Here is a 20,420-nt window from a genome sequence, read left to right as displayed (position 1 = left end):
ATGTAAGTCAATCATTCTGTCTTGTACTACAACCCTTCAACTAAATACTTAGGGTATAAGCAGAAGAGCAGAATCAAGCTGATAAGTGATTCATTTGCGGAGGGAAATCACTTCAGGAGGACAAGATTCCAAAAGGATTACCTACTCCTCTGTTCCAGTTCTGCATGTTTCTTTGCAAATTGCTATGCTCTGAAAGGGCAAGCCATGTTCCAGCAGCTGTTTGACAGTGGCTGATCCTTTGGCGCCACCTGCTGATATAAGGAGGCTTGGGCCTGTGTACACATTACCAATTGCACTTGCGCACTACCAGAGGGTTTGAAGCAGTCTGCGCATGACATTAGTCACAATCCTTATCTATCCAGTAATTTCTTAATACAGTGGTGCCTCGCAAGACGAAATTAATCCGTTCCGTGAGGCTCTTCGTATAGCGGTTTTTTCGTCTTGCAAAGCAAGCCCATTGACAGTTTAGCGGATTAGCGCTATTAGCACTTTAGCTGCTTTTAGCGATCAGCTGTTAAGCGGCTTATCAGCGGATTAGCTGATAAGCGGCTTAACGGCTTAGGAAAAGGTGGGGAGGGGGAAAAACCCGCAGGAACTCGCAAGACATTTTCGTCTTGCGAAGCAAGCCCATAGGGAAATTCGTTTTGCGAAGCGCCTCCAAAACGGAAAACCCTTTCGTCTAGCGGGTTTTCCGTCTTGCGAGGCGTTTGTCTTGCGGGGCACCACTGTACTGCTGTTGTGCATGTTCAAGGAAAAATGCGTCCTTTTCCATCCAATCTGAAAACATAAGCCACATTCCCTTTGCAATTAAGCTGAGGTGTGCACATTGGAAAGTCATTGCACATGTGCAGACAATAACTTATTGAATGGGAGAAGTCTGGTGGGAAAGCCAAACAGGCAATGTACATCAGGTGAAGCTATCCCCACCCTTGCTCTGGTGTGGACAGCAACATGCAAATGTGAGTTGCAACAGTGCAGGAGAAAACAACCTTGCAGCCTTTTAAGCTGCCAACATGTAAATAGTCTAGGATGGGCAGTATCTGTCTGCCCATTTCAGTACAGCAGAGATGGTTAACTTGGTGCCTCCAGATGTTGGACCCCTACTTCCATCAGCCACTGCCAGAATGGCCAGGGATAACAGATGTTGTGGTCAGGCTCTCAGCTGTAGTCCAACATCTGCAGGATAAACCAGGCCTTTAGTTGACCTGATCCACATCCCATACGCTTTTAAAATGTGGCTCTTTTGGGGGGGATTATTATTGGGTTATTGCTTTTATTTTAATTTTATATGCTGTGGTCTTTTTATGTGATCCGCCCTGAGACCTCTGGGTATAGGACGGTATATAAATTCAATTAATAATAATAATAATAATATAAAAATAAAGGCTTTAATAGGAATTCAGGCTGAGGATACTGAACATCATGTAGGTACTACTCCTTGAAATCATTGTTCGAAATGCACATAATTCTAAACACTTTGGCACGCCCTGTTTTGATCCCTTCTGAGTCTGAAACCCCATGCATACTATGTAGGACTGAACTAATTGCAGGTCTATGGAAGGTTCCAGGGTGTCCATGGAGATGGAAACACCCTCTTGGCAGTGTGCTACCTGGCAACAAGGGCCTGATAGCAGCTGGTGTTTTGGTCTTTTCACCCAGCAGCGTAATCTGTAGCTCTGGGCTCTTTCTGGGCAGTAGTAGCAAACTTGGTGGGGGGCAGTGATGTGAAATGACAGAGGTTATTGTGCTTCCTTTCCATCCATCCATCCATCCATCCATCAGTAAACATCCAAAGAGCCACTCAGTTCACACCAATACAGTGGTACCTCAGGTTACATACGCTTCAGGTTACAGACTCCGCTAACCCAGAAATAGTGCTTCAGGTTAAGAACTTTGCTTCAGGATGGGAACAGAAATTGTGCTCCGGCGGCGCGGCGACAGCAGGAGGCCCCATTAGCTAAAGTGGTGTTTCAGGTTAAGAGCAGTTTCAGGTTAAGAACGGACCTCCGGAAAGAATTAAGTACTTAACCTGCGATACCACTGTAGTCATAATCCCTTGCCCTGACTTTATATTTAATGATGGCTACCAATCAGCACCATTAACCAAGCATTAATTCATGTAACAAACTAACCTGCAATCTGTATAGGAATACAGGGCGAAACTTTGGCTACTCCTTTAGCCTCTCCCCTGTATCAAAACTTCTAGCTTATTTGTAAAAGGTAAAGGTAAAGGTACCCCTGCCCGTGTCCGACTCTAGGGTTGTGTGCCCATCTCACTTAAGAGGCCGGGGGCCAGCGCTGTCCGGAGACACTTCCGGGTCACGTGGCCAGCGTGACGAAGCTGCTCTGGCGAGCCGGCACCAGCACAGCACACGGAAATGCCGTTTACATTCCTGCTAGAAAGCGGTACCTATTTATCTACTTGCACTTAGGGGTGCTTTCGAACTGCTAGGTGGGCAGGAGCTGGGACCGAAAGACGGGAGCTCACCCCGCCACAGGGATTCGACCATGCGATCGGCAAGCCCTAGGTGCTGAGGTTTTACCCACAGCACCACCCACGTCCCATAGCTTATTTGTAAGGGTGAACTAAACAACAAAGTCTCTGAAATAATGAAGAAGGGCAGCATTTTTTTATAATTATGCAAGGACAAACTCCCATCCTATAACCCAACATTAAAATAATTCTAATATTCCATAAAATGGCACAAAATTTCAACATACCAAATGCTTACTTTTATCCAAGCTAGTTAACTTGTCCATTTCTACAGATGGGGCTTTAGAAACATAATGCTACATAGTCGAAGTAATGTAGGTCACCTTTGTGAGTCAGGAATGGATCCACTCCTGTGGTCAGGCTCTCAGCTGGTTGACCTGACACAGCTGTAGTAATGGCCTAGGCTCTTCAAAGCCCAACTCCAAAATATTCACAACTGACAAGCATGTCTTGACTTTTTTATATGAACAATCACCTATTTTTTGGGGGGGGGGTGTAGAGAAGGACCCTCTGCTACAGAGCGTGCCTTCATGAAGTAGCACTTTGCTAAACCAACCCAGACCATTTCCTCTGAGTGCAGCGTCTCACAGCTGACTTGCTTAAGCAGGAACCAGGAGAGAGGTGATGAAATCTGTCATAGAAATGAATGGGTGACTAAGAGCCCATAGTCAGTCACCCAACCCAGGAAGGCAGCATTACAGGTTTAATCAGATTTGAGGTTTGGATCATCAAAAGACATTTACATTCCCAAAGGGGTGGTGTGTCTAGCTAATTGCAGCACCACCTAAAACAAATAAGTGCTTTTATATCATATGGCTCTGAAACAGCAGCACGTCACAGAAACTCAGGCAATCTTCCAACAAGTGAAGGGAAGAAACAGCAATGGCTGCCATAGGGGTGGCTAGCCTGTGATCCTCTAATACAGCGGTTCTCACCCTGTGCGTCCCCAGATGTTGTTGGACTACAACTCCCATCATCCCTGAGCTCTGGCCTTGCTAGCTAGGGGTGATGGGAGTTGTAGTTCAACACCATCTGGGGACCCACAAGTTAAGGCAGGCTGCTGTAACAGTTTGTTGGACCAACTCCCACCAGCTCCAGTCAACATGGCTAATGGTCTGGGATGATGTTAGCTATAGTCCAGGCACCCCCAACCTTCGGCCCTCCAGATGTTTTGGACTACAATTCCCATCATCCCTGACCACTGGTTCTGTTAGCTAGGGATCATGGGAGTTGTAGGCCAAAACATCTGGAGTGCCACAGGTTGGGGGTGCCTGCTATAGTCCAACAACATGGAGGGCACAGGTTCACCAATCCCGATTTTGTACGTCAACAACAGCTACAAAGATGGACTTATGAAGGCTTTGTGCTGGTGACCTGCAATATGTGGCCAGTATTTGGAAAGCAGGACAATGGCAATAAACCTAGTATAAGCAACTGCTCTTGTACCTCTTCTCAAGCTATTTTTGTCTTTGTACTTTGAAAAGAAACTGACCATCACTTTTTACAAAAAGGTATTTAATGACCTTACACATACAAAAACGAACATGTAACAAAAATACGTTATTGATACTCGACCTAAGCCAAACAAGTTAAGATTGCTAGCATTTCAAATATACTTCAAAGAATGCAAGAACAATTGACCGGAGGTATCCTATTTGTTTTTAAATTAACCTTTCACTGCATGCACGAGCCTAGTGCAAATAGTATTTTCAACCTGCAGTGATACTACCTACTATGGGAAAAACCACTCACATCATAGAAGGGTATTCACATTTTATATATTTACTTTACCAATTGCTCAGATTCAGCTCCCAATAGCCATTCACTATAACGTACTTAAAAATTAAAAAGGTAGGTCTGGTTAAAAAGAGCCATGCGAGGTTCCCCGTTTCATTTCCCCCTCAACAGAAGCCATGTGCTATCCACAAGCAGGAGCCAGCTCCAAGAACACACTTATCTGCTTGTTTCAACAGGCCATTTCAGAGTCATGTGCAAGCCCAGGGAATCTCAGGATGTTTCAGCCATCCTTCCTTGCTCTGTACCTGTGCTCAAAAGTTCATCACTGCTGGCCTGCAGTGAATTTTGAACACACCTGAGAGAAAGCAACAATGCTACCAATTATGTGGGTCACTTTTCCTGTGATTCAGGATATACCTACACCACAGAAATTTGTTTAACATCCCCCCTTCCCACAGGGTACCATGGGAATTTGTAGGATCTGTGATGGGGATGAGAAACACTCATCCAACATTAAGAATTATTTGATGGTGCGGTAAGGGAGACTTATGATTTAAAATGGTGTTAGTGTAGATATATCCAGAATATGGGCCAAAGGGCCTCCTTATCGTTTCAGTATTTCTTCCTAAATTCAGCTTGCTTCAGCTGAACCTTCCATTCCTGTAACTCAAGTGGAGACTGAAGCAAGTGGGAAAAATAATCCACTGCTTCAACTTTTCCCTCCTTGCGTGATTCTATCAATCTCCATAGCCTCTCTCAGCTACTTACTCTGGTTTTAAGTCAAAGCACAGAAAAATCGTATTTAATACCAGCTCTTACATAAATCAGACCTACTATATTTGGAACACAGTGAGATGCTTTCACAGTGGATCCGTCACAGTAGAGAAAGACTAAATAATAACAATAATAAATCATTATAAGAAAGGCCTTCCCATGCTCCATTTAAAAAGTTTACAGTTGCATGTCATGTAGGTATGGCTGGTTCCTTTCAGAATGTCTGGCTGATCTGGTAACATGCTCCCAGATTCAAATCCTAACAGTAGCATGTCACAAGCATTACATTCTAAGCAGTCAAAGTAGTTATTAGTTAATTCTGCCCTTTGTTAAAAGTTCTAGATGGTCTAAGACTGGAAGAAATTTAGAAGTAGGAAATCCACCATTTCCATGTACTTCAAGTACTGGTGTACCCTTGCATAAAATGGATCTTTAGCACCTTTCTCAGTAAGGGGAGGGGAGAGAGTACTGTTCATTAAGTTACCTTGATCAATCAGCTGAACTCCTAAGTCACATCAGTTAATCATTTAGCTACCCATATTCTGACGGCTGTTCCACAGATGCTGGAGATCATACATTAATTAATACATTCATTTGAAATAGGAGAGTTCAAGTTCAACCAGACCACAGGATAATCTTTAAATTGTAAGAAACTTAGTTACTCCCCACTCTAACTAAGAATCTTATAAGATTCCCAGCTCAGATTATAAGCTACTTCAGAGAATTTTTAGCAGATCTTTGCTAGCAGCCATTGTTCTTGTATTTTCCATTATAAAGCACTAAAGAGAACCTTCAGTGTAACACTTAAATAAAAAGTAGTACAATTTAAAAACAAAACAAAAAAACCAGAATATGGTCATGTGAGATCAAACGAATTTTCCAAACTGAAATTCTTCATATACTTCTATTGTCCTTGACCATGGCTCAGCAAGGAGTTAGTATCCTTATCAGTACAAAGTCTTATCCAGATGAGAAATGTGCAAGTAATAATTCACGCAGATTCCTTTTTTTGCATCAGTGATTTGCCAGAGGCTCCCACATCTTGACTTATTTCAGCTCGCCACAGTCAGTGATGACAATCTTCTTTGAAGGCTTCCCGCTTTTGGAGCCAAGGCTCTCGATTTTTTTCACAATCTCCATCCCTTCCTTCACGTGGCCAAACACAACATGTTTCCCATCCAGCCTGCAATAAAAACAAAAATAATGTGCAACGGCAAAAGAAAATAGCAGTATGAATGGGAAGGAATCTAGAATGAGTTGACTTGAAACACGGGATAATTTTCTTCGTACTGAAAAGGTTTTATTCCATGCCAGAAACTTAAAAAAAAAATCACACCAAACCAGGAGGAAGCTTAGCAATCAGCTTGGCATTGAGAAGCCACCGCTGTTAACATCTAATCCAGGGATTCCCAAACTTGGGTCTCCAGCTGTTTTTGGACTACAACTCCCATCATCCCTAGCTAACAGGAGCAGTGATCAGGGATGATGGGAATTGTAGTCCAAAAACAGCTGGAGACCCAAGTTTGGGAAACCCGGATCTAAGCAAGCTGGAATTACAAACCATAAGCTTGAAGTGATTTTGACACTGTTTTGATGTGGCATAAAAATTGACAGATATGCCTCTGTCAGGGCTCTTGTGCCTAGAGACGGCATTTCTGAGCAGATGGGTGTGTGGACAACCTGTAGCTCAACCCTACTGGTGCAGCACTCAGAGAGTTCAACAGTTCTGAGTTCAGTGTAGTCCAAATGGGCTCTATCTCAGCTTCCGATCCAACAATCTTTGTGAAGCTCTACTCCACTTCTTTCTGGGGTGGTGGTGCAAGACTTTTCTCAGACTAAAAGATACCCAGACACTCTCAGTCAAAGGCTTAAAATTGGGTGGGCTAGGAAAGACGACATGCTTTCCCCCCTGAATACATTTCTTTGGAGAGATGTACTATTTCAAAACTAAATTTAAAGTGGCAGTGGATAGGCTGGAGCATCACAGAACTCTGGACAAGGTAGATTTAACTCTAGAATGTTCTGTGAGAACTGGGCCGTGAGAATAATAATAATAATAATAATAATAATAATAATAATAATAATTTATTATTTGTACCCCGCCTATCTGGCTGGGTTTCCCCAGCCACTCTGGGCAGCTTCCAACAAAGATGAAAAGTGCACTAAAATGTCACATATTAAAAACTTCCCTGAACAGGGCTGCCTTCAGATGTCTTCTGAATGTCAGGTAGTTGTTTATCGCTTTGACATCTGATGGGAGGGCGTTCCACAGGGCGGGCGCCACTACCGAGAAGGCCCTCTGCCTGGTTCCCTGTAACTTGGCCTCTCGCAGTGAGGGAACCACCAGAAGGCCCTCAGAGCTGGACCTCAGTGTCCGGGCAGAACAATGGGGGAGGAGACGCTCCTTCAGAGGGCACTGGGCTTCTACACAAACGTTTTTTGCACGGACACAGGCTGATGGATAGTGTGAGACATGATTTAAAGTCTGCATATTCAGTTCAAAGTTATTTGACCCAGCCCTTAGGAGAGCAGGTAAAATACCAGAGGTCTCCTGTCAAATCCCAAATATAGTGTTTAGCCTAATCAACCAAACAGTTAAGGCTCAGAACCTGACATGTGCTAAAGCTACCAAATGCCAGCAAGCAACTCAAGGCATTTTCATTCTAATATACTCATTATGTGTTAGTCAAAGTCACTCTAGCCCTCTAGCACTCTCTGACTTGCATGTTGCGTTGATTCACCACATGTGACAATGGGAGTCACTTTGTGCTCATTGTTTGACTAGCAGGCAGGAAAACGTGATGCAGTGCTCTGCCCGTTTTCCTCCAAATATGCATTAGGCATGTAGAAAAGTTACATATGGGAGATAGCAATGCTGTCTATGCTTTGGCAGAATTAAATAACAGTGTTGAGGCTTGTACCTATCTGACTCTTCTCAGTATGTGGCTATACAAGTATATATTTGCTATTCCTATTACAGGTGCACCAAAACGTTTATAGGCAAAAATGGAGCTTTCTAGGGGTTGGGTGAATGTTTTCTAACCCACACGTCTCCTTTGTAGCTTTTATACTGGCTTTTTATGGCTGCTTTTCCTCATCTGCTTTTGCATAACATGGCATCGCCCTCTTTCTGAATGGGACCATTATTCACAATTAACAGAAGAGTTCTACTTTACATTTAAAAAAATCTAATCCTGTACTGTTTAAGGTATTCTAATTTAAAACCAGAGCTTACAGGAAGCACTTGAGGAGGAGCACAGCTCACTTCTAAATGGAAATTAGCCAGAGCCAGTGCAACAGCTTTCGTTGTTGTTGGCATCAGTCTGTCTTGAGAAATAATTGAGTGTGTTGCTGGGAGTGAAGTTAAAGGTATAGGTAAAGGTACCCCTGCCCGTACGGGCCAGTCTTGACAGACTCTGGGGTTGTGCGCCCATCTCACTTAAGAGGCCAGGGGCCAGCGCTGTCCGGAGACACTTCCGGGTCACGTGGCCAGCGTGACAAAGCTGCATCTGGCGAGCCAGAGCCGCACACGGAAACGCCGTTTACCTTCCCGCTGGTAAGCGGTCCCTATTTATCTACTTGCACCCGGAGGTGCTTTCGAACTGCTAGGTTGGCAGGCGCTGGGACCGAGCAGCGGGAGCGCACCCCGCCGCAGGGATTCGAACCGCCGACCTTTCGATCGGCAAGTCCTAGGCGCTGAGGCTTTAACCCACAGCGCCTCCTGCGTCCCGGGAGTGAAGTTAAACCACTGCAATAGCAGTGTCCTTTCCTGGGGCACAAGCCTGGGCAGTGTGTCTGGAGGTCCTCGGCTGCCCAGACAACAAGAACCCCCCCTCTTGGACTCACGGATGTGGTTCAAAGGAAAGCAGAGCAATACATTTGGCACCAGCTTGGCTGCAGAAGTTGCCAGAAGGAAGCGTACAAGGCGCCATTCAACTGTCTTAGGGACTCCACTCTGGATTTATGTAGGATTTGCTACTTAGCCTTTTCTTCTCCCAAAGATATCCCACAAAGCAGAGGAGGTTTAGGATCAGAGTTTCCTTCTCCTAGACAGGCTACCTTCTCAGGTTGATGATTCTCATCTGCCTCTCACTTCCCTCTAAAGCAATGGCTTAACTGCTTATTATAATGTATAAAGCTCCTATAGGGCATTTTCACAACCTATACAATTCCATTTGCTTCCATCATGCTCCTTAGCAAGGAACACAAACATGTGCAATTTGCCAAGCTTTGAGAAAGCTTAGTTACAAAAGCAAGCCCTTCCACATGTGTGTTTGCAGAATGCTTACCAATCAGTTTTAGCTGTGCAAATGAAGAACTGAGATCCATTAGTGTTGGGTCCAGCGTTGGCCATTGAGAGAACACCTGCAACAACATCAAGACAGCAATGTAACTTCACTGTACAAGAACACAGAACAAAAAAACCTAACAGGCCATTCAAGGAGTTTCTGCATGAAGCCTCCTCTTTGTTTTAGGTCCTGCATTTGAAAAAACAAGAGAATGCTATGCCACCGAGAGTTCACAAAACATGTCATTGTAAGGATGCAGTAAAAGATCTGATATTGTACTGAAAGAATCAGACACTGGCTCTGGTTTATGAGAGAATTTCCACAAGAGGGACCAATTAATTCTATCCCCTTTGCCAGGAATCCAAGGTTACCCCTTCCCACTTGTCTATAAACCGGCTGATTCTATTGCTTTTTGACAAACAAATCCTAAGCTCAGCTTGGCAAATGGCAACACCACACACATAGCCTATTCTAATTAAACAATGTAGATGTTAAAAGGATGAATAGCATATCTGAGGCAGAATAGCCTATCCGAGACAGAACTGCAACTTAACTACTACTTTTTGATGGGGTAATTCTGAGGATGAAAGGAGCATATGAATATTGCCCTGTGCCATCTCTTTCTTTCGCTATTGAACAAGAGGAACAAACTCATGCAGTTTTGAGCTTTCGGGAAATCGTGGCTGTCAATTTCAACACAACTAATAAGTGACAACAGTTTCAAATTACCACTACCTGGCTATAATATGGCATTTTAATTATGCTTGTTTAAAAGCTCTGTCCTAGAACTTGAGACTTAACAATACCAATGCAAATAAATCTATCAGATTTCCATAATCTGCTTCAGACATTGGCGTGAGGCCCAGAAATGCCCTAGTCATTCTCAGAAGCTAGTCTTCTGGCTCATGAGCTTATCATACGATCAACAACTTCAACATAGGCTTGGAAATTCAATGGGAGGCCTGCCCTACCTCTACCATCCCTTTCTGCAAATGGAACATGCATATATATATATATATATATATATATATATATATGAGAAGGGAAACTTTGCTTACCTGGTCCAATATGTTTAAGGGTGAAGTTTTCATCAGGAAACCGACTACCGTATATTGATTTGCCCCCTGTTCCGTTGTGATTTGTAAAGTCGCCACCCTGGAAAGGATACAAGTTTTGTCAAAGTACATACACATAGCAACATATGCCTGTTCTATCTGACTAACTTATCGCCAGATAGTACATACAATACAAAATACTGTATTTAAAGTGGTTTTAAACATCAGAGTTGCTAGCGCCGCAGGGTGGTTAGGAGAATGACCTATGAATGAGGTGAATTCACACTTCAAATCTCACTTCAGCCTTGGACCCACTAAGCCAGGCATAAGCAAACTCAGCCCTCCAGATGTTTTGGGACTACAACTCCCATCATCCCTGACCACTGGTCCTGTTAGCAAGGGATGATGGGAGTTGTAGTCCCAAAACACCTGGAGGGCCGAGTTTGCCTATGCCTGCACTAAGCAAACCTCTACCCTTTGCCTCCCACCTGCTCCAACAGGGAGAGGCAGCGGTGGGATGGGGGCTCTGTTAAAGTGCTCCCCCCCAGCTGAGAGCCCCGAACCCCGCTCCTGCTTGCATGAGATGAGCAGGATCGCGGCTGCTCAGTTGGGAAGCGCAAAGCCTGCCCTTCCCAGGGGCACTCAGGGCTGGCTCCGCTGGGGGCAGGAGCTCATGGAGCTCAGCTGTGGCAGTTTCACCCAGCACCTTGGCAGCTGGGGCCAATGCAGATTTTTTTCATCATCACAGTTTATTGCCACACCATGACGTCTGCCTCGTGATACACTGTGATGTTGAAAATCCAACATCATCCAGCCCTGACTGTCATCATTCCTGACCACTGGCCAAGCTGGTTGGGGGGTGATGGGAACTGTACTACAGATTGGGAAATGCTGGCCTAGATTAATGCACCTACAAGGACTTTGGAGCATCACACAACAACAACTTTACACCCCAGGAAAGATCAAAAACTGCTACTGAAAAATCGCATGCTTGGTTTGTTGTCGCAAGGTTGCTGCTGTCATGCCCCAATGAAAAACTAGTACACTTTCATTTAGAGGGAAAAGGGTTCCTAAAATGATTAACAGTGGGTTATACTTGGAAGGAACTGGGAAATAATTACATCAACACCCTTGGTTATACCTGAACAAGTGTGAAAGCACACCCTATAATTTTGGAGCATTTAAATTGTCAAGGTTCAGTACCTCTAATTTTGCCAATTAGCTACGTCACGGTGACTTCACATTTTAGTTATGAAATGACAGGCATTCATTCATACTAGGAGTTTAGAAGATGAATGCCACAATCTTAATAGAGGCTTAAGATCAGGTGCCTGCTTGGAGAACTTTACATCATAAACTCAAAATATTACTCCTGAGAATCTGTGGGAGGGAGATAAGAGGCAGGAGTTAGGAAGAAGCTTGTCATAGATACTGTGACACAAGCACCTACTGACAAATATTCCTTCTGATTTCAACACTATGAAGGAAGACTATTTGCATGTAAGAACTACTCTTTCCCTTCAACATCACGTCCTGCAAACAAGAAAAATAGACACTTTGGTTGCAGCCCATCATTGAACAGCTTAGATATTTGTCCCTAACCCTAACCAGGCACCACTGTCAGTCCTATGCTGCCTTAGATGAGGAAGAAAAAGTACGCAGCTGTGGAAGAAGGCAACATTATTCCAAAAAAAGAAGAAGGAGGGGAGAAAGGTTTAAGGCTTGGGTAGAACAGGAACACAGTCTTGCTTCTTTGCAGATTGTTTGGTTTCCAAGAATCTGAAGCCCAGTTACTCAAGATGTAATTATTTTAAGGGCTTTCATCTCAAATGCATTCAAAGCCATTTGGCTACATAAATAGTTGAAATGCACCCACTATGTGCAAGAGGAAAAACCATAATTCTCTAGGCCACAGCAAAGAAGATACTCAGATTTAACTTTGTCTCCTTTCTTTAAATCTAGGATACATAGTGGGGAAACTGTTGCCTCCTCCTGTTGTTGAACTGCAACCACTGTCATCCCTAACCATTGGCCATGCTGACTGAGGCTGATGGAAGGTCCAAGAAGATTTGGAGGTTCACAGGTTTTCCACTATTCTGGGTGTAATTAAAATCCTTTGTGCCTTATTTACAGAAATTTGGGACACATCTGCATCCAAATTAGAAGGAACTGCCACCTCACACATGCTTCAAGGTAAACAGTTTGCTGACTCAGCTAATTTAACTGCAATTCATCTACAAAAATGTATACTCTTTCCAGGTTTGGTGTGGTTAAAAGACACCTGTGATATTTCTCTTTCAAATATTTATTCTATTAATGCAAACACTAATGAAGATTATGATGTCAGAGATCAAGAACAAAAGATATACTTGCTGGTTTTTCTCCTACCAAAGTTCATTACAATTCCACACAAACAGTCAGCCCTTTTCCTAACAAATGGCCCCTTTAGTGAGACAGCCATTTGTTTTAGCGGAGGTAAAACAGACTAGGATTGTTTTCGTAAGGCTTTCCCCAAAGCAAACTGGGCAACACCTGTTATTTATTCATATTAATCAATGATTTTCTACCAACTTTCTAGATGTATAAGTCTTTTCAGATGCAGTGTTGAAATAATACTCTGATATACCCATTTCCTGCATTTGAAATGCCACATATCGGCAGAAAACACTGCACCAGAGATGCAGTTAACAAACAGCACCCTATCCCCAAACATTGCTTAAACTGCTTGTGGAGGCTCCAGTGAATATAGAAATCATGGAGGTAAACACAGGAAAGGGAAATATTGGGATCTGCCTATGTCTTCATTTAACTTAATTTTAACTACACCAATCGCAGCTTCCAGACTTCACTGTAAATTGCAGCTTTTAAAGTCCCCTCTTCGCCCTAGTGAAATTCATTGCTATTTGCCCCACCACCCAGAGGTCCTTGGAGAAAGGACACGACAGAAAACAAAAGGAAGTAATTCATTTCATTCCTTGGGAAATGAAGGTGTCATGCCTGTTACTGATGCTCCGTCTCTCTCTTTTATTTGATTGTGCCTGGTGGCTGGAGGACAGCACTTTGAGCAGTGATTTTCCTTCAAGTCCTGGTTTAGCCAGTGGTTGACAAAGTATCTCTCAGCCTGTTTTCCACCTCCCTTTTATTTTGATTCGCATGTCTCTCTGCTGGGACTGGCTTTCAGCAGATTGCCATAAAGGACTTGCCCTGCTACATATTAAATCCTGACCTTGATTCAGGTAGTCTGTGAATGATTTAGCAACCAGGATATCCACAAACATGCAAAGTGGATCCCTTCTTATCAGTGGCGTAGCGTGAGGGGTGCAGGGGGGGCCGGCCGCACCGGGCGCAACATCTGGGGGTTAGGGTTAGGGGGCGCAAATCCACGGGTTAGGGGGCGCAAATCCATGGGTTAGGTGGCGCAAATTACTTGCCTTGCCCCGGGTGCTGACAACCCACGCTACGCCACTGCTTCTTATACAGCTGAACTCCTAAGATAGACAACTCTCCACAGCTGGCTGAAAGAGTTCACTCGCAGAAGCTGTCAGTTTGCCTCCTGTAAGATGCTAGCTCCGCCACCCAGGTATACAGACTTTCTGAGAATTCACAAGATTATTACATGGCAACTTGACAGCTGCTGCTGCTGCTGAACACAGGGATACAATGCAAGAACTTTCCAGTGCTGCAGCAAAGGACACCTCAGCTGCTCTTTCAAAACTTCAAGTGGCTTAGTAGAAACCTCCAGTTTAATTACCTGGCACATGAAAGAAGGAATCACTCGGTGAAAGGTGGATCCTTTGTATCCGAAGCCCTTTTCTCCAGTGCACAGCGCTCTAAAATTTTCTGAGGGTGGAAAGGGGAGAAGGCAGCACTGTTACTAACAAGGAAGCTTGACAACCATGGCAAAACACTTTGTACAGCTATACAAGCAATGAAAACACAATCCATCCAATAGAGCGTGCTTCAATGCAATATTCTGAACAGATTTTTAGAAAGATTTTTTTTTTGGGGGGGGGGGGAATTATACCAGGGTGTCTGCAATGATTCCTACATTTACTATGAACCTCCTCCTGCCACTCCTGGTTGCTGAGATTTGCATACTTGAAATCTGTAAGGGCAAAAGGGCCTTGACATTTTAGGCATGCAAATAGCTGACATCAATGCTGTGCAATTTCGCAAGCTTCAATGGAGCTTCAGCTTCAATGGAGAACCTAAGGAAAGGTGGCAAACTCAGGTCTGGACTATACCGTTTCAGGTTGTGGTGGGAGGCTGACATGTCAGAATGTACACAGAAAATCAGGGAGAAAAGGTTATTCCAGGTAACGCTTCTCTCCAGGGCGCTAGTTTTCCATATGCATTCCATCATGTCAATCCCCAACTATAGACCCCAACTCAGAAACAGGCTTACCACCTGAGGGGAAAACAGGTTTTGGGGTGCAATGCTGCACCTTGGCACTCAGGCCTAAAAGGATGGCCACAGCGCCCTGTTCCATCCCTGTTGCACAGATACTTCCTGCACCATACACTAAGGCAGCTCTAGAAGGGTCAGGACCAAGGCATCCCATGAAGAATGAAGGACTGCAGACAACAATGAGTTGTCAGCAGAATCCTAGTGCATTTGGTGGTAATATTTTAGGGATACCATGAAGCTCTTGACCACAGTATTGTTGTTTATTCTTAAATGTATTTGCCAATAGATACAGCTGGGCTGTAATTACCCTTCTTGGAAATTCTTACTTGCCTCTGAAAAAATTATAGTTGCCACATTTTAGGGATTCTTTGTCTTCTGCAAGAGGGGAAATGAGGCAAGCCCACAAGCACGCTCCATTGTGCGCAGGAAACTCTTGCACGTGCAGGATTCCAATATAAAAAGATGCTGTATTTGGCCCAATATTTGCACAAGCTTATCATCTTAATGTATTTTTGCACAGCTAAAAATCAACAGCAATGAATTGATGATGGGCACACAGACTCACAGAATGACGATAAACTAAGGCTCACAATTACAGTTGCTCAATTAAACAGGTAGGTCTACTTGAACTTGATTTAAAACACAGTCCTATACCTGTCTACTCAGAAATTAGATCCCACTGAGTCCAATGAGGTTTACTCCCGGGAAAAGTGGGTATAGGATTGTAGCCCTGGTCACGTCATGAGTTTCTATGAAACAAGGACGTGAGTGCATGTTCATACAGATAATGTTCCTTTAAAGCTCCATGTCCAAGCAACCGCTCTTCTTTTTTGCTCCAGAGCTTGCCCCATGAAAACCCTCTCTTTAGAGCTCAATCAAACAGTAATCCAAACAGTAATCCACGGAAAACTTGAATTGATATTTGCTCCAACTAAATACTAAAAGAGCTGGTTTTTGCAGGGAAAGTTTGGGGCAAAAGAACAACAACAACAAAAGCAACTTGGACACAGAGCTTTTAAGAGAGAACATGTGCCTGGAATGAGCAGGGCAAAGGGCAAGTGTGGATAAGCAAACACAGCAAGAAATGAAAAGACCAACATTGGGCAGGAGCAGAATAGAATCAACAGAACTATTCAAGTGAAAACTCAAGTTTATGTAAAATATGAACTTGGCTCACTCAACAATTCTCTTAATTTTAGGATTCCAAAAAGTTGGGATTATGTCATACACAAAACCAAACCTGGAAAGGATCTGTGCTACAAACAGGGAAGATAAAGTGAAAAAAAATAATCTCCTTTATACGCCTTCCCTGCAACCACCTTGTTGACTAACTTTAAGACACTATTTTTGTTTCGGAAAAAGCATTTCAATTTCCCTTCATTTTCTTACCAACATTACATAACCCTGAAAATTCAATAAGGAACTGTTAAAAGTATTGTCCTACCTGCAGTCTTTGGCACCACATCAGCTTTCAGCTATTAGGAGGAGAAAAAGAGAGAGAGAGAGAGAGAGAGAGAGAAAACACATTATCCAATGTAATATAAAATATATAATCCATTCTTTCAAAAAACAAAACAAAATAACACAGTATTAGCTAAAAGCAAAAAGATCTAACCTGCACCAAGTAGCAACTTTATAATTCTACGATTCTATGAAAAATTAGTCAGCTCAGCAGAATTACTAGAAACCAGAGCTACACCAGCATTCACCAACTTCCAAATTCTCTGACACATTCAGAAAGCCTATTACAAACAGCCCACAATTTAAAAAAATACCCAGTAGTTTCAGTTTGAAACTAAAAAGGAAGAGGAAGGGCAAAGGGCAAGAAATCTCCATGTGTGAAGATCTACACACACACAGCGTAGAAATTTCACAACATGGAATTTTACTGCATTATATCCTTACATCAGTTAAGTACTGTAGATTACACTGGAGAAGGAGTTGTTAAAGATGCTTGCAATTACAGAAGAAGTAGCCCTAGCTCGATGTATAACTTTTTTTATTCTGAACACCCTTGCCTGTGACCTGCTTGCTTAGCATCATGTGATGTTGTCTGTGAGCCTACTCACAATCACCTGAGGGTGTCATTAGGTCAATTTAATGACACAGGGTTTAACACTCATGGTTCTTGGAAGTGATCCTGCATGTAATTGCTTGTAGGAAGATTACAATGGAATGCTTCTCCCACATAACCTTCCCAAGAGATTCCCATATGCATGACTTGGCAAGCATTTAAGATCATCTTCTAGAAAGGTACATGGAAAAAACAAAGGAGAACTAATTTTTATACAATACCATCTCTGTGTGCATATGAGCTTAATCAGATCACTGACAGTTACTTCAAGTGTGAGCTGCTCAGACCTGCAACCTACAAGTGTAGCCTACTAACATTTTTTAAAACACATATGCCTGATTTCCAACACGTCTGTGCTTTTGGGAACCTCAAATTTGTGAACATCGGATTTGGGGCACAGAGATACTATGGAGTAAAAAAGAATTGGCTCTCAAAAAGCTTCTGCTCCTGTTTACGTGGAAGTGATTTTGACTTGTCATGTGCAACCAGGCTTGGAGATAGCCTGGACATTATAAAGGATATCTCAGAAAAAAATTATTAATTGGATAAAAGTTGCTGCACCTATTTGTCTTTTCCTATCATCTCCATAAATATTCTTAGAACAATTTAGTGTGATCAGATCATGAGCAAGCATTTCCAGACCACAGTATTTGTACTACCCTTATCATAAAAGGTATAATGGGCATACAACGTAAGAAGAGCCTGCTGGACCAGGCCAAAGGCTTCTCTAATCCCACATCCTGTTCTCACAGTGGTCAACCAGAGATGCTTGAGGGAAACTGGGGAGCAGAACATGAGCACAAGAGCACTCTCCTCTCCTGTGGTTCTCAGCAGCTGGTATTTGGGAACCTTGCTGCCTCTGACTGTGGAGGTAGAGCACAGCCATCATGGCTAGTAGCCACTGACAGCCCTTGTGTCCATTAATTTGTCTAATCTTTTAAAGCCATCCAGGTGGGTGCCATCACTACCTCTGGGAAAACGAGTTCCACAGCCCGTGTGCTGCATGAATATGTGCTTTTATCTGTCCTGAATCTCCCAACACTGGATGCCCATGGATTCCAATGTCAGATGGAGAAAAACTTTTCTCTAGCCACTCTCTCCATGCATAATTTTAGACACTTCGATCACATCCCCTCTTGTTGCCTTTTCTCTAAACTTAAAAAATCCCAAATCCTGCAACCTTTCCTCATAGGGGAGTTGCTCCATCCCTTTGATCATTTTGGCTCCTCTTTTCTGATAACACGTTGACTCAGATAGGAATGGTTGCTTTGTCTGAAAAATCAGTGGGGACTTGGATAGATAAAAGCATGGCCCTAGCTAGTACAACATCAACTTCACTCCTGCTTCCCACAAACACTCAAGTCCTGCAGTTTGCACCTAATATTTTGAAGATTATTTGGTCCAAAAGAAAACATCTTACTTGCTTCCCCTATTCATTTTCTTTAGGACCAACATTGCAACCGTGATTCTAGTGTATGTAAGATTTGTTGTCCAATAATCCCTATTGGAATATTAAATCAAAGACTCCAGGTGTTGTCAACAATAAGTGGAGTTAAGTCAGTGAGGGGAAATAGCATCTCTCTTTGGTGTACCTGTGGGATCATTGCTATACATCCTGAAAAGAGAAGGACCCTGAGGTCTCCAAGCAATACATGAGGGACCAAAGACCTTCAACAACTTCTTTTAGCCTGTCCAATACAGTTCTCCCCCAAATTCTATTACACAGATATCACTTTCTCTATTACTCTCAATGTAAGCCACTAAATTAAGCTCGCCAAAGGAATTCATTTCAGACTAGCAGTCCTTTTGGGGGGGGGATTCTCTCCCCCAGAAAAATCACCTTTAGAATAGATAATTCTAATTCTAATAAAAAATATATTTCCCATTTGTAGGGCACATGCCCAAACCTGAACTTAATTAATTCCTGATTAAGTTGTCTTGACACAAATATGAGTACATGGTTTGTTCCCTACTATCTCAAATTCAAAAGGTGCCATCTATGGGTGTGTCAAGCTCTTACAGCAAAGGTTATGGAAAGAAGGGTTCTCTGTAGTTGTCAAATGTTACAGAATTCCCTTTTCTCTGGAGAAATGCCAATATCTCGGTTTCTGCCTCCAACAAGTAAACTTCCCTCAAGAGAACTCTGTTGAGAAGGAATGGGATTAACTTTCATCTTGGAATATACATACTGTATTGGCATCAACAAATACATCAAAAGGGGATGAAGGACCCATATTTTCATCAACTAAATCCTTAATTTCTAAATAATGTTTACAGTCCATTTGCTTAGAACAAAGCAGGTTGATTTATTCTAAGTAAGTGCCCTTGGCTCAAGGAGACATCCCAAAAAAGGCACCTTGAAAAAAGCAATGAATAGTCAAGGCTGCACACTCTTCAGTAGTACAAAAGCTTAATGTGTATTCTCTAGGTTGCTATCTTTGGGGCCCCATTTTTTTCCTGAAGAAATTCAACAATGAGTTAAAGAACTTTCACCCCGTTTGTTTTATAGACGCAAGAGCTTTGCTGATGGGGAGGGAGAAGGCGTCAGCCCTAAAAATATTTAACAACCGCATTGTAACAAGCAGACTGTAAATTCAACAGGTGGTGACTTTCTTGCCTGCTCCTTGCAAAGTGAGAAGAACTCCCTTCCAAGCTGCAGAGTTTTGATAAGTGTCATTGGATCCCTTACACAACAACAAAACAGCGATGTCTGTTAGCAACGCTGATACAGGCAAAGCTAAGCCCCTGACAGTATAACGGTTAGAGAATTGAATATGGGGGCACCAGGGTTCAAATCCTCACTCAGCCATTAAGTTCACTGGGTGACCTTGGGCCAGCCACCGTCTCTCTGCCTAACCCACCTCACGGGGTTGTCGTGGGGATGAAATCGGAGGAGGAGGAGAACCATTGAGCTCCATGCAATAAATAAATAAAACAAGTTGGGCTGCCCTCCCCCAAGACGCTCCAAGGGCAACTCGGGGACGCGGGAAGGCGCCAACCCCGCGCCCCCCGATGAAGGAGCCCAGGGAGGAGGAAGCGGCGCGTACCTCCAACACCACCCGGCCGAGGGGCTGGTTGTCCGCTCCCACGTCCAGGTAGACCAGCGGGTTGTCGCCGCTGTCGCCGCCGTCGCGCTTGTGGTCGCTGCAGGCACGGCGGCAGGCGCCCTCGGAGGAGACCTGCAGCAGCAGCAGCTGCTCCCCGGAGGCAGCGGCGGCGGCCCGGCACTGCTGAGGCTGCCCCAGGAGCAGCATCAGGCGGCGGGCAGAGCTGAGCGCCAACATCGCGGCGGCGGAAGGAGGGAAGGAAGGACGGGCAGGCAGGCAGGCAGGCGGCACCAAGCAGCAGTCCTCCTGCGCTGGCTGGAAACGGAGCCAAACTTCGGCGCGGTCACTCAAAAGGCAGGCGGGCGGGCAGGCGCGCGCGCGTGCGTCTCTGTGCGTAAAAGCGCCCGGAACTGAACAGCTACCCGGCGGGCTCGGGCCCTTTTTAAGCGCTTCCTCGGCCTCCGCAGCGCCCCCAGAGGCGGGAGAGGGACGCACAGGGTCCGTGAAAGGCTGCGTGAAAGGCGGCGGCAACGGCGCTTCAT

At 43.9% G+C, this 20,420-nt stretch overlaps 1 protein-coding gene and 1 long non-coding RNA gene across 2 annotated transcripts in view; one reads left to right on the top strand and one right to left on the bottom strand.

Moving 5' to 3' along the window:
• The window catches only part of LOC307216607, a 27,211-nt gene extending 11,261 nt beyond the window's left edge, over positions 1-15,950 (top strand). The window contains exons 3-4 of the long non-coding RNA XR_013839212.1: positions 12,483-12,542; positions 15,278-15,950. This is a non-coding gene — a long non-coding RNA (uncharacterized lncRNA). The remainder of the gene's footprint in view (positions 1-12,482; positions 12,543-15,277) is intronic.
• On the bottom strand, positions 3,993-20,420 carry PPIF (peptidylprolyl isomerase F; the record flags this gene model as incomplete). Its single annotated transcript, XM_079977032.1, is given in 7 exon segments — positions 3,993-6,188; positions 9,295-9,370; positions 10,353-10,449; positions 14,101-14,189; positions 16,202-16,232; positions 19,879-20,238; positions 20,241-20,420. Coding segments are annotated over 7 exon segments (969 nt in total). The 3' UTR covers positions 3,993-6,052.

Source organism: Podarcis cretensis (assembly GCF_951804945.1).
Source record: "Podarcis cretensis genome assembly, chromosome: 5".
NCBI lineage: Eukaryota > Metazoa > Chordata > Lepidosauria > Squamata > Lacertidae > Podarcis > Podarcis cretensis.
The sequence above is the reverse complement of the archived record's forward strand: the minus strand, read 5'-3'. Positions and strand labels throughout refer to the sequence as shown.